Raw genomic sequence first — 15561 nt, 5'->3', positions numbered from 1 at the left:
ATAAAATGATCCTTATAAAAAATGGTCTGACTATACCTAAAGTAGAATATAGAGTGAATAAAGAGGCAAGAAGGCCATGTACCCCAATCCTGAGGCAAGCTGTGAAATCTGAGGTTGACCTGGCTTGTTCCTGTGCAAAAAGCTCTGTGATGTCAAGGCATTCTAAACTTTTAAGAGAACATGACACTACTTGAGAGCTATTTTGAGTCTGACCTTTCAAAGAACTGATCTTTCCTCAACTGTATAAACTACCATGTGCTGTCGGTTTTCCAAAAGTTAGTAGACAATAAGTAAGAAAACACCTATGTGTGCTGCATCCTACCATAATGACCAATAATTGAAGACTGCTAGGACAAGATCGTGAGTAAGTTCTGGAGGTCACAGTCACAGGAACGTGGAGACAAAAGTCCTAGTCTCTTAATTGTCTTGTCAGAGATATGGAGCACAAAGGTTAAAAGACCCCTGACTCAACTTTTAAGACAACCATTCCTTGAACAATGTGAGTACACACTGCTGTTGGGCATTGCAAAACCACATGTTGGAGTCAGGCCATCTTGAGTTTGAACCCTACTCCAAGAATGCTCCTGTGACAAATGGAAAAAATATCTTGTCCTTCACAAGAATATTTTACCTCTTTCAATTTTATCATGATCCAACCTTGTGAAAATTCTCTACAGTTTTAGATTGAGTAATAAAACACATGATTGGGGTGTGACATGTACATTTTAGCAAGCAGCAGTGGCTCTCATTATCTGTCACACCATAAACAGCACAAAATCGATCTCTTTTTCTTCCTATGTTCAAAAATGTTTAAAAATTTGGAACAGGCAGTCCTATGTTCCAAAATTTAAGTGATCTTTTTCCTAAATCAAAAATGATTTAAAGCAAAAGAAAAATAATTTTACAGGCACCCTTTCTACAATTTATGTGGACATTTAGTCTAAATGAATTTTTGGAACTAGTTCTCCCCATTCAAGGAGACAACTTGGCATTTCCATAATGAGCCTGAAGCAGTACTGAATCAACCATCTGGTTGGTCAGACTCAGGAGCTCTGAAGCCTCTCTGTAGAACCTCCCATCACTTCCTGCTATTCTGGCAACTGGTTGGTTGAGAGAGAGGAAGGAGGGAATTATTGCCCAGAAAGTTTTTTGTTTTCTTTACATTTTAAGTAGATGAATTAATGATTTGTTTTCCTTTTTCACAATACAGGTTGTGCTGCATTTAATTTCTATGGCCTCAAATAGAGTCTTTCTTATGCCAGCTGTCTTCAAACAGGAAGAGTGGCTCTTTTTCTTTGTTCTAAATAATTAAAGGTTGACTACAGAGAACCTTGTAAAATACTCACACACCATGCCAATGTTCTCATTAACATTAATAACAACAGCTTTTTCACTTGTCAGTGAAACAAAGTGTCACTAGCCTGTGAAGAAACCTAATTCAGTAGCAGGTAACAGACAAAAGTCCCAACTCTATTTACAATTAAAAAGAGAAAAAAGACAAAGAAAACAGGATCCTGTAGGGTTCCAAGGCAGGGTGACTGCACTGTCAGGCAGAGTACAGAGCTGGATCCTCCACAGGTTAGGACCTGAGGTTTCATTTTGATGTCTCTCTTCTGCCATAGGGTAGGGCTCTTCTGGTTCTGGCTTGATTCCAGTATCAACCATTCTCATGCTCAATGACACACTCAAATCTCTCACCCACCTCAACACTACCTCAGTCTTCAAAAGTAGCCACACTTTCTTATCTCACTTGAGTATTCATTCAAACTCAGCAAGCCTATCTCGGTTTGTCTGTTGTCTCAGTTTCTCCCATCTCAGTAACTACTTATGGAGTTGGGATCCCTATCTTCCTAGAGTTCCTCTCATCTCACCTTCCAAACAAAGCTGTGTCTTGTCATGTTTTGTTTTCTATTTGTTAAATTTCTTTCTTTATTCTTCTCCATTCTGATCCATTTGTCCAGCCCTCATCTCTAGGACACTAATACAACAATCTTCTTACTGATAGTTCTTAAACCAGCCCTTTCTCTCCGTTTTATTCTCCTCACATTCAACAGTGATATATTTCCAATGTAAATATGACCAAACCACAGAAGTTAAAGTCCCACCACTTCTTTACTTCTAGAAAGAACCTATATACCTGAGCCTGAGCCTGAGCCTGAGCCTGAGCCTGAGCCTGAGCCTGAGCCTGAGCCTGAGCCTGAGCCTGAGCCTGAGCCTGAGCCTAGAGTAATAAAATGAGACTTCCATTGTCTGGCTACAATTAACCTTGTAGCCTCTAGCTTTACAGGGTTTATCTTAAAACAGAAAATGGTATTTCCTATGCTTGATATCCACTCTGCCACTCATTCCAAGATCTCATCCTTCCTGGCCTTCATCTTTACTTTCTGATACAATCACTTTGTCTCATTCTCTGCTGTACCTCCTTTTATACCACATACTCAGGTTGCTGTGGCAACTACTCACATGACATATATATTGTGTGTTTGATCTGTGTCCACAGACACAGGATGAAGCAAATAGTGCTGTTGTGTCCACTCCCCTGTGGAAGTCAAGTTAATATGTGAGTCAACAGAAACTTGCACTGCAGTCAGTCTAAAGCTCTCTTCTTATTCCCTACTCATTGGACAAGAAATTATAGTTTACCTTTGTAAAGTGGATCATAGGACTATAAAATATTAAATGAGGTAACAATAAACACTCTGCTGACGATGAATAAAACTCTGTATCAAATGCCATCCAACCAAGTATTGTCCATATCTATACTGATTGTTCCCCTAAGACAAAATTCAATGTTTCCTTAATTCCGTATAATCAGCAATCATATTAATTTCCAGTTGCAATAAATAAATAAATAAATAAATAACCTAAAAAGAACTCCAAAATAATATGCATTCCCACACACACCCTCAATCTGTAGTTTAATGTAATATTAGAATATAACCTAGGCTGCAGTGTGGAACAGAGGTAGAGTGCCTACCTTGCAAAGCAAAACCTTGGCTCAGTCCCCAGCACTGACAAGACAGTTTACCCCAAATTCCTGGGAAAACTGGAAGATGAAAGACAATAAAAATATGATTTTCTACTTAGTATTTGTTTCTCTTTCTTTCCTGATATTAGCTTGATACTGCCAAGTAATCACAGGCATGTAAGTTAAAGATTTTACCTCTAAATTGTAAATGTATATGATTATTGAATAGGCTCAGTCTGGAAATATGCCTTCTATCGTCAAAGCAACAGCTGTTATTCTAGTTATCAGATATACCCCCTTTGAAGACCGTGACAAATGCTAAAAATCACCCTGCTGTTCCAAAAGGAAAAACAACCCAACATCTTTGTACAAATTTTTGCCAAAAGATCTGTAGTTTAGAAAGAGCACCCACAGTGTTTACCATTTCACAAGATGAAATGCCTGGAAACTTTATTGCAATCCTTCTGCAAGACATAAGAGAGATCCCTTCCTTGTAGCCCATTTGATATTGCCAATTAAAAAAGGAAAGCCAAACTGCTGTCTTTTCCTATAGCTGGAATCTTCCCTAATCCTGTCTTACCTTGTTGAGTCTCACATCTGCCACATTTATGCCCCACTCACTGCAAGATTCTTTTTAAATATAAAATCTTCCTTTATGTGATAGTCAGTGGTTCTCCTTTAAAAGGACTCTCTCCTTGCCAGTGTACACAGCACCTTACATGTGGCTCTAACATGGGTATTTTCATTTCCAATCAGCCCATTTCTGATCACAGAAGCAGTTCTTTTCACAAACAGAAATTGGAATGAATGGATGAATAAACTTACTGCTAATAAACATTAGGGTGGGCATAGGGTCTTTAAGTTAAGGATATCCAGAGTTATTTTATCTGATGTCCTCTGAAAATTCCTTTTCTGGCGTCCTATTTAGTTAGGTATATATGTTATTTCTCTCTATAGCTCACTGAATACTTGAGGAAGGGGATTATTAGTTTCCTCTCTTGAGTCCTGACACTATATAACTGTTAAAGAGGCCCAAACTGAACACCAACAATCTGGGAAGAAAGGATAGAAAGGGAAGAAAGGGGAAAAAAGGACAAAAAGTAGGAAAATGAGGTATTATTGGAAGCTTATAATTTCATAAAATGCAAATGTAAAACAATTTTACCCTATTATTTCTGAATTGCTCCTTCCTAAATAAAGATAATTATTCATAATTTTATTAAACTAAAGAATTTTACATTTTTCGTTAATGTACACAAGTAATATTTTCATTGAAAGAGTTTTCCAACCAAGTTGGGATTGTCAGTGGTTGAACACTTGAAAACAGGATTCAAGGAGGAATTTCGAAGAAACCAACAATTCAGAATACCAGTTCACTGGACTTTAGTTTTTTTCCAAAGCCTTCTTCATAAACACCGATAGCCCTCTTTTTCAACATTTATGAAATTACATGAAACGTTCCAGGAAAAATTTCCCCATACAACAAACACTCCCAGGTGTAGTGGAGAGTTAAACAGTTGTCTTCTTACCTCTGCCCTAGGGAACAATGTTTTGGCATACAGTCACCTACATGCATGTCATGATGTTGCTATAGTAACCATGAATCTCCAAGCCTGGATGTATAAAATACCAGTACAAAGAATAATAATGTTTAGCCAGCACATGCATATGCTCCTCCAGCTGCATATTTGCTGCTGTAAAATCATCAGTGAGCTTCCTATCAGTCATCCAGGGATGGCTCACTGGTGCCCCTGGTCTTCCTCACTCTTGTCAGATGTCATAGTTAACTGTCCAGATCATACATCTTTGCAGAATGTGCTGCTTTGGACAAAGCTTAGTACCCACATAGATGTGTAAGAGAATGTTGTCTCTGGCCCTTGCTAATTATATGCCATAAAAAGCTGTGTTCTCCCCTACAAAGTGAGTAAAGAATGGCGTGTTTCCATTACTGTTATAAGAATATAATATATTTTTACAATGAAGGTTGGTGAATTGCCCTTATGTAGCAGGTACTCATGAAATGGGGCTCCTTCTATGTTACATTATTCCTTCTCATAATATTTATGAAGAAATAGCTTCTCACTAAGAAGACGAAATAAAGTTCACCTTACATGATACACTGTCATAGCTACTGGAACAGCAAGAGCCTTCAGTGCAGCCCTCACACACATGAACGTCAGGGCCAGAACCTCAAGACTTAGACAAGGACACAGACAGAGTGTGTAAACTGATGAGAAGGACATGGGGCAGAGCAGGAGAGCTAACAGCATGAGCTGGAGACTAGAGCATGAGAATCAGAGGCTCCTGTGCAGGATGATAGAAGCAGGTTAGAGGATGCACTGGTGATGGAGGATGTGCTAGGATGGGGAATTGCAGAGATAAGGGCCTCAAAGGCCACAATGGAGACTGCACTTTTTCCTGAGGAACAGAGAATCACCTAAAGCTTATGATCAAGAGACCATGCTGTATTGTAAGAAGTATCATATGGTTAACTCTCAGACATTTCTCTAAAGATAAATCTGCAAAGTTAATTACCAGACTTTTTAATCTAATCATCTCTCTCTTGACAAATGCATTCATTTTTTCAGACTTTTGCTTCTGACCTGATTGTTAAGCCAATAATTAACACTTTGCTGTTGCTTTATAGAGCCAGTGACTATTTAGATTTACCAATACTTCCCTTTTGATATAGCACCAAATTTATTCAGTCTTTAGTTCCACTCTGACATCACTTCTAGAATCATTTTCTATTATACTTAAAGATATCTTCTGATGGTGGCTTTAACCTGCAACTCTTGGTAAAGAACTCACTTGGTCTACGTCTGAAATAATGCTGTTCTGTACTTTTTCTTTAAAAAAAACTGTCAATATAAGATTATTATTGGTTCTTGAAAGACTAATATCTAGTGAATCCCTACTCTAATTGTTGTTGGGAACTCATCTGTTTTCCTTAACTACTTTTTTGTTTTTAATTGACACAATATTTATCCATGCTTGTGGGCTACTGTGAGATAATTCAGTACATGTCCACAGTATGCATCAATATAATCAGGGTGATTAGCAACCACATCGCCTCCAAAATTTATTGCTTTCATCTGCTGAGAACTACCAAGTCTTTTATGGTTTTGAAGTATGACCTAAAACTGTTGTCAACCACAGTATCATGGGCTGCTAGCACTAGTCTCTCCAGCTGCCACATGTCTTTTGAAGGAAATCTTTCCTTCTGGCAACTTTTAGATGCTCTGATCTGTATAGTTTCATATGAATTTGTGTGAGTATTTTTTCTTGTTCAGAATTTTTTGAGCTTGTGCCTCCTGCACATTAGTGAAACTTGCCATTTAATACCCTTTTTGAACCCCATCCTCTTTCTTTGTACTTAACGTTCTCTTGTGTTCCAAGAAAACCTTCTTATTCTCTCCCCTGTGTCCTTTAGGAGTCTTTCTGATTACCTGGTATCTTTCGTGGCACATTGGTCTAATTTCTCCCTAGAATCTGATCTGCTACTACTTTCTGCATCTGACTTTAATCTTTTTTAATCTTCTTCTCTGATTTCTCTTTAATAATATCTGATTTCATCAACATACTTTCAGATCCTGCCTTAATTATCTAAATATAACTTAATAACAATCCACTTTGCAGTTTTTTGTTTTTCTTTAGCAATGCTAACAGCATTTTCACTGTATATTCCTCAGTTCATAATTATCCCATGAATATTAGAACATTGTTGGCTAATAATTATCGAAGGACAGCTTTGACATCACAGGTAAACTGTCTCAGGGCATACATACAGTCTATGATTGAACATGCAGGAAACTTTTCTCTGAGGGAACAAGTCTTGATTCTTTAGACCCCCATGAAAGTGGGGAAACACACACACACACACACATACATAGTGGAAAAAGCAAGGCTCCAACCATTTTATATATGTATATACATGTACACACACATTTGGTGGACGGAGCAAAGCTCTACCTAACTTTACATATATACATGCATGCATATATACATACACATATTTGGTGGATGAAGCAAAGCTCCTGCAAACAAGTTTTAATAACTTTATTTTTCTCCTAGCCATTTTAGACCACCTAAGATAAAAATTCTCTATGTAAGGAAAAAGACTACCTCATAGCTACAAATTACATGTTCTCCGAGAACAATCACCATAAGAACTTATTCCTTAAGAACAGATAAAAACATTTACACAAAGGGAAATTACAAAAGGATTACTGATTATGTATTCTTCTTTGAAACTCATACCTAACTAAACAGTTCCCATCTATCTTTCTCTCCACGAGTACATTGTAACCCCAAAGCAGTAATGCTTTTGACATTGATTAACAACATTTAAGAAATTCAAGTTTAAAGTAGCAAGTTTTTTCTTAAGCTTAGCTGATGACAATTTGCATTTACCAAGAAAGACATCATCCTCTATCTTACATCTTATTTTTGAGGCCTTGATCAGCTAAACTGGCTAATTGTCTATTTTCTATTCTTATACTGACAATTGAATTATTTACTCTTTATTTGTAACCCTTTCTCTTCATGGTATGCACTAATACCTTTGGCCCCATCCTTAGGAATAAGTTCTAGGAACTCAGACCTGACCTAGGATGAATATTTTCTTTTATTATTAACTTGTGCCAAGACCATTTTTCTCTTCCAAGTACAATTACGTGCTTGTAACACATGGAAGCCCACTGTTCTCCTTTTCTAACCTATGCTGCCCTAACTATTTTACAAGGGAGGGGGCACATTCTACTCCTACTTCAAACTTGATTATATATTTTTGGCAAAAACAAACCAGCTCCTTAAACTTCCTATAAACTACTTAACTTTCTAAAAATATTTAAATCAAATCAAAAATTCTGTAAAATTGTTAATTCCTCTAAATATTATTTTATGAGAATTCATCTTCATATTGATCTGCAAGATCAAAATGCCCAACAGAATGAGCTATCTCCCAAGAAACAAGAATACCACACTATAGGCACTGATGATCTCATGGCCATTCACACAACACTAAATACAGGAGGAATATAGCAATGACAAGCATGAGAAGGATCAGCAACAGCAAGAAGCAATACAGAGATGAAGTCCCCAGAACTGTGCCTCTCCAAGGCACATCCATCACAGCTGTGCAAAATGGTGGACTGTATCCAGGAAGCTCACTTTCTCACTGTATGGCATCCACCAAATAATATCTTTTCTAATTCCTGGGCTCAGAGGCATTTCGTGTTTGCTTCAGCTTGACTTTTGAGGGCAATGCTGACATTCAGCATATCTCCAACACATGCACCTTTAATACAGACTCAGGGCACTCTCTCCAAGATCTAGATCCCCTCAGATTATCAAGTGAATTTCTGAAACTAGTTTGAAATGGCAACTGATAGAAGCATAGCCATGGCTACTCCATGTCAGCATCCTCTGACACTTGCAAGTAGATTCCTCCAAGACTTCTTCCCTTCAATGCCCTTTTTGGAGAGGCTGATGTGAGTTGCTGATGTTCTGTCTCAACCCAATTAGATGCCCTGTGCATATATGTCTAATACCCTGAAGAGATTTACACAGGGCACTTACATGTGTGTCTGAATATTGAAGCACAGACTCTAGATTCAAGGGGATATCTTCTTACTTCATGACTCCCTGCACTTATATTCTGGTGTCCACTTGACCAAATACATGTGCACATGGTCCATTTACTTGTGTATTCAGAGCCTGGATCCCAAAGGGATAGATCTTCATATATCACATAATGTCCCTTGTACTCACAACCACATAGGCCTAGTTTGTAACAGGCACAACTAAACAGTGTCCTTGTAATTAATGAGGGAAAGTATACATTATAGAATGTAGAAAGCAGAGGTCTTTATGCTCATGTAAAAGCACTTAAGGAAACAAGGAATGCTAAATATTCAGGGTTGTCTCTTCAAGGGAGAGATGTATAACCTGTTTTGTGCCCAGAAGTCTGGGAATGGGTGTAATTAATAGCCTGGTAACCTGTGTTTCTGTAAGGACAGGACATACATAACTCCCCCAGACTAATATGTTTATCTTAGACTTTTCCTTACTAGACCTTTATCTTGAGCATCATTTCTTAGTCAGTAGAACCCAATATTATGGGAGATGTCACATGTACTTTACAATAGCCTAGATGACCTTTGAGCTATTTATAGGCCAGGCCATACCTGATTCCCTCAGACATTTATATTTGTCTCAGTCATTCTCCCTAGATCCTTTCTTATCTTGAATAGTGTTTCTCAATCCCTAGAACCCATCTTTATGGAAAAGTCCATGTATACTTTGTAAAGAGTTTCAATATAAACATTTCTTAAGTTTTGTTGTAGACATGTGATTGAGTTAATTGTCATTGGATAACTTTTTGCAAAATTGTGCTAGGGTTAATATAAATATTCCAGAGTCACACTCTGGGCATTTGAGCCAACACACACTACAGATTTCATGTTGAACAGGATTTCCTTTTTGCATCATGTATCATTACTGTCTGTGGAGTTTGAAGAGACCCATACAATACCTTTTTAACCTCAAATAATTTTTATTATACTTTTGTATGTTTCAATATCATAGCTTAAAAATGTTTAAGTGATTGTACTTCAGTTCTAAAGTTTCTTACAGAGTCAGCAATTTAAATTACATATGCTTCTGAAACAAAACTCCAGCATTAAATTATTTCTTTAGCTATAGAGATATGGGATTCTAGCACAAATGCATCTTCAGATTCAAAACATTACTGTTATGTTTAAAATGTGAGCTATTAGCAATTCAAAATTAGAATACTCATGTAGTTAACAGTCTGACAGTAATTAGCTATTTATTGTTTCTTATTTCCCCTATTTTGAAGAATAGAGATCTTCTATAATGATCCCACCTCATTTTCACTCAAAGCTTGAATTTTGAGAAGGCCTTGCAAGGGCTCTTAGTTTTGTAGAGGGCATGACTCCTGGGATGTTCAGTCAGATAAGAAACTTGATCTAGAAAACCTACTCCACTGAGACTGTTTACCTCTCTGAAGCTTCCTGTCCAAAACTGCCTGCCTCAGCAGGAGTTTGGTACTCTTCTCATTTTCCCTTTAATTATCTGCACTCTCAAAATTATTGGCTCAGCATAAATTGTGAACAGGAAAGCATCCTGTGGTACATGGGAAGGAGAAATGCATGATACCCAGGCAAGCTGATCAAGCTTCTACCTCTAAACACACTGCTTTGTTTAGAAAACTAGCAAACAGACCATCACATTGTTGTACATTAGTGTACTTTTAATTGCTAACAGTCACCCAACTTTTCTGGATATGATAGATTCACAAGTGATTTATTCAGCAACTTTAAGACTCTTATTATGAGATTAAATCATTAGTGCAAGAATATTGGGGGGGGGTCCTTAAAAATAACTTACTCTCTCCTCTCACTCATCCCTCACCACCTATGGCAGTTAAGATAACTAGCCCAGGGTTATGAGAGTGAGAGAACTTGCCATGTCCTTCACCAGCTGCAACACTCAGGAGAGTGGGCCCTGCACCTCACCCGGGGAACAAGGTAGAGCTGGCCCTAGCTGCAGGATTGCTGGTGATCCTGTCCAGAAGACATGAGATCAGGAGAGCTGGCAAACTGACCAGCTCAGATACCTCTCAGGACCAGAACAAAGGATTTGAATTGGCCCACCCCAACATCTACCCTCTGGATAAACTGCTAGAATGCATGAATGTGTGGTTCTACAGATCCAAAGCTGCAATGTCTCTATTTCACAGGGCAACAACAGGATATTCTAAGTTCCAGTGTTGATAGAGTATTAGAAGCCAGAGGCTTTGTACCAGACCAACAAGTCATTAAAATAAACATTTGCATGAAAAGAAGTATGGACAAAGGTTATATTGTAGGACACACTGTGACACAACTACAGCTTCCATGAGATTTTTCTATACTGGGGGAGGTTTCAAGAGTAGAGGGCAGGTTTCAGGAGTAGAGGGCAGGTATGAGGGAAGAGGAAGGTGAGTGACACTGGGGTGCATGATATGAAATTCACAAATAACAAATAAAAAGTTTTTTAAAAAAACTTACTCTTGATTGTAAGGTACATTCCAAATACCAAAGATGTTAGTAAAGGAAAACTGTGAATCTTTTCGATAGCCTATATTAACACCTTTTGCTCTCTCAAGTCTCATGTTATATGGCTGAGCATCCCTACCCTACAGACAAGAAAACCACTGGGTTCAAAGATAACCCTGCATAAGTGTCAAGGTTGACCAGATACTGATCTTGAGTCAAGGGCTCATTCTGGCTTAGATTCTCCCTAGTAGATCATGTAAGGGAGTTTCCTTTTAAAAAATTTATATGTCCCTTCATTCAAAATTAAGAATATTAGGACTTCTACTAAATCTTGACTGTGTTTGAGAAGTTTGTTTAAAAGACTGTTTTTTAAAAAGCATTAGTTTTAACATTCCTCTCAGTGATGAGATAGTTGACTGTTAAGCTGTAACTAACCACACATATTCATATAGCACATCACTGTCTTACTAGATAGCACAGACTAGAAGGCAGTTGAGAATAACTTCCAGGACTATAGCCATGTGTCTTCCTATTTGGCTAGGAGAAATCTCTTTCAAAGAACCCATTAAACATCTTTTTTCAAAGTTTTATTTTTAAAAGATGTACATTTCTATGTAGGGTGTTGAAAAAAATAATTCTGACATTATATCAAGTGGCAAATAATCTTTATAAAGAACCCAAGATGACTAAGTCAACGTAAGAGACTTTATACTTCCTCTTATGTAAGAAGTCATATGATCTCCTTTTTAAAAAGCTAATGAGTTAAATAACAGCCGTATGCTACATTGTTTTTTCCTATAAATAAGGAATTATGTGTAGGAAGAAAGAGTAGTTAAATATACCATTAGCCAACTGCATAATCATGATTACCAGACTTCATTTGTGGAAGTTCAGCAAAGCAACATTAAAAATGTCAGAAAAGGATCTCATTAAGATAATTCTACAAGAAAATTAATAAAAACTGTTCTTCCAACTGTTCATGCCTTTAGTAGTCAAGATGAGTTGAATAGAGCTTTTAAAAAATTAAAACTTGTTGTTTTCCACAGTGTGATACTAGAAACACTTATATCAATTCACCCAAACTGATGTCTTCCTGAAAATGCATGTTGCCTTATCTCCACACTAGACTCATTGAGTGAATCAAGAAACTACCACCAAAGCACATTTCAACCCACAGTAGTTCTAAGCATGCTGGGTTCCAGAATCAACGGTAGTTCTTGGTTCTCCCTCACCCAGTACTTCAGACCGATAGAACAAGAAATTGAACCTGACTGGGTTTTCCTCCCATGTTTCATTTACTAGTGATTTCTGAGGCATAGCAAGGAACACAAAAGAACATGAGTATGATATTCTGATGTGCTGCAGCTCCTGACAACACACAAGTATTTATTTAGAATGAAGAAATAGAAGTAATCCTTTCTGAAATCTAATACTATAGCAAAATAAAGAGAGCTAGGGTGATGCCCCTACTTTCAAGAATGTTGACAGTAACTCTGAAGGCTTTTGTCTGCCTGGCTTTCATTTTGTTATGTTTTGTTTATGTTGCTATGGGGGAAAAAAGAACAATGAGGCACTAACAGGTGGATGTGTTGTGAAACTGTTTCAAATTGGGTATGGAAGAAAATAAGGATGAATCAGTGGCTCTTTTGCTGTCATGTTGATAAAAATGTGCTTCACATTTGCTACTGAGTTTAGGTATAAGTGAGTCTAGCCAAACTGTGGCCTAACTAGTGAGTGATTCTTTTCTATTACAGCAATTGTTCAACTGTCAAGCTCTACGGAAACTAAGCATTCCTGATAATGACCTCTCAAGTCTGCCAACCTCCATTGCTAGCCTAGTTAACCTGAAAGAACTCGACATCAGTAAAAACGGTAAGATAAGAATCTCCAAACAACTTCAGATCTTTTTGCTGAAAATATCTATTTTCTTTATGATAAGGTATTTTTTTATTTTATTAAAGTTCTATTAATTTTAATAACTTCTCCTTCTTGTCTCACAGTATACCTGACTTCCCTGGATCTAATTCCTCACTCAACTCAGATATGCATTCTAACTTTCTAAACCATTTTGCATCCTCTACTAGGTTCATCCTCATTTTCAGAGCATTGTCTACTCAATGAACTCTGTTCACTTCCTTGAAATAATCCTCCCATTTGCTACCCTGAGCTTTACTGTCCCCTGGACACTCACCTCTGCACAGCATTCACTTATTCACCATGCCTATTGGCTTTCTTCTCCTGGCCCAGATTGCAAACTCTATCCAGTGGCAGGAGAGACACTACTTTCACATTCCAAATGACTTGAACAGATCCTGGAAAAACATCAAGGCTCAGTCATATCTGTTGTATTGTGAGCCAAATTCATGAACCTGGTGAATTTTTTGACCTGGTGCTAATATTGATTTTTCATGTTGGTATTTCCCTGAAGGTTTCCTAGAGGAAGATGGGCCTTCAGATGATCTCAAGTGTCCTAATTCATTCAGTAGGTCATTGTTACTTTGCAAATGGCATCAGCTACCTTTTTATTAGAATAAATTAAAGATCCATCTCAAAGGATTGTGACCAGGTAATTTGTGGTGCAAAGCACAGCCTCACCATCAAGTTCTTGAATGAAAAATGTGCCATGGTCACAAACAAGTATTGCTATGGTAACTCCACCCAATATGGTTGGTGCCAAGGGGACAGGCATAAAAAAAGCAAGTCCCCCCTCACAAAATTTGCATTTTTAGAAAGTGATTTAGGTATTTAAACAAGTGGCTGTGAAGGACTGAGTAAACAGTTGTGTGTAAAGTTATGTTCAACTTGAAGGCCACCTTTAGGAGGAGGGTGAATATGTTCTTAGAGGATGTTTCCTACAAAGTAGTAAGCAAGGCAAACCAAGATGAATGGGAGCTGGATAGTCCTGGATTGATGTCTAGGTAAATAGTCTGTTTAAAAACTTCTTGGATATAAAAATGGCATCTTTAAGATGTCTGATGCCCCATGATGCTCTATGACAGTTTCCTAAGGGAACTCACTATAAACACTGGCACTACTTGAATGTCCTCTTCACAAGCCTTCCTACACCTTTTCACTAAAACCCCAGATTCTGCTGGTGAGATCCACTATAAGCATATCCCACTTCACCATTTTCCCACACATGAAAGCGACATGCCATATACATTATATATCACCTGCAGTCAATCCACTTTCTAGCATTTAAGTTCAGTGGTGTCTCAGATTCTTTGTTGTTGCTTTTTTTATTTCTATTCCCAATAATGTGTGGCTATTATAGGATCTCAATAAATATTTACTGAATGAATTCATGATAGAATGGCTGAGAGTCATTATTAACTTTACAGTTCACTGGAGAGCTAAGATAGATACCCACAAATAACTAATAATCTCTAAGACACTACTCAGAGTAGTGCTTTAATTACATGTGTTATTAGAGAATGGCAGGACCTAATTAAGACTGTTGTATTAATAGAAAAGGGGTCAAGTTCCAGATTTAACTTGAAAGAGATAATACATTTGTAATCAGGCTCTTAAACAATCTTCCACATTAAGCTCACTGGCCACTGAGTTATTTTCTATGAGAATAATTCAAGAAAGACTATACAGGTGCTCCTGAATAGCAACCAGACTTAGACCTATGGACAGGGGCCTCATATCCACTTTTATTCTTGTAGGAATATATTTACTGGGGGTGAAAAGACAGCATTTAAGAAAGTATACAGTTCTTCCTGAAAATCTTATTTCAGCTCCCAGCAGCCACACCAGGTAGCTCGCAACTGCCTTTAACTGAAGCTCCAATGGATCCAACAACCTCTTCTGGGTTCTGTGAGCATTGCACAGACATACACAATAAAATTAAAATAAATGTTTTTAAAATAATAAATTGAGGGGCATTTGATGTATGTTACTGCTATCAAAGTACTTAAATGCATTTATATTTCAAATTCTATGTTCAATGTATGATTCTAAGAAATATGATGTGGCTAATACCACATCTGGCCATTGGGCAAATTAGTAGACAATACAAGTAATAAAAACTTACCTTATATTTAAAAATGATCACATAACATATTGCCATACATAAATTTAAAGTTCCTAAAGAGTGACCTTATTGAAAGAATATAATAATTCCCAGAGGTCTTTTTACACTAAAAATTACAAGTTGCACTTATTTATCCCAGAAGAAAGTCTGTGTGCATCTTTAGAAGTCTTTAAAACTATTATTTACTTTTACCTCCATAGCCTGGAAATATTTACACAAAATGTCATGCAAGAGATGTCAGGCCACTATAGGGTACATGTTTGATTACAAGGGTGTGAGGTGACAATGAGAAGACCACAGCTGGCAATCACACAAACAGCCCTTCAGGAAATTATAGCTGCAGGCTGTCCTGTCCCACATTCTGTGACAGGGACCCGGGCAGTTACTCAAAGAACTTAATGAATCTTTCAGGAATCTGTCAAGGGAAGAAAGAACAGGAGTCTGAAATGAGTACAGTCAGCATTGCAATTGGCAGTTGAAAAAGCCCTGTT

General features: G+C 37.5%; 1 protein-coding gene across 20 annotated transcripts in view; it reads left to right on the top strand.

The window, feature by feature from the left end:
- The window catches only part of Lrrc7 (leucine rich repeat containing 7), a 494798-nt gene that overhangs the window by 230646 nt on the left and 248591 nt on the right, over positions 1-15561 (top strand). For all 20 annotated transcript variants that reach the window (XR_003954326.1, XR_003954327.1, NM_001370782.1 and 17 more), the window contains one exon: positions 12786-12903. Coding sequence is in view for 18 of the 20 variants with exons in the window: in NM_001370782.1 (NP_001357711.1) it covers positions 12786-12903 (118 nt within the window). In the remaining 2 variants the exon portion in view is untranslated. The remainder of the gene's footprint in view (positions 1-12785; positions 12904-15561) is intronic.

The sequence above is a fragment of the Mus musculus genome, chromosome 3 (genome assembly GCF_000001635.26).
Source record: "Mus musculus strain C57BL/6J chromosome 3, GRCm38.p6 C57BL/6J".
NCBI classification, from domain to species: domain Eukaryota; kingdom Metazoa; phylum Chordata; class Mammalia; order Rodentia; family Muridae; genus Mus; species Mus musculus.
The sequence above is the reverse complement of the archived record's forward strand: the minus strand, read 5'-3'. Positions and strand labels throughout refer to the sequence as shown.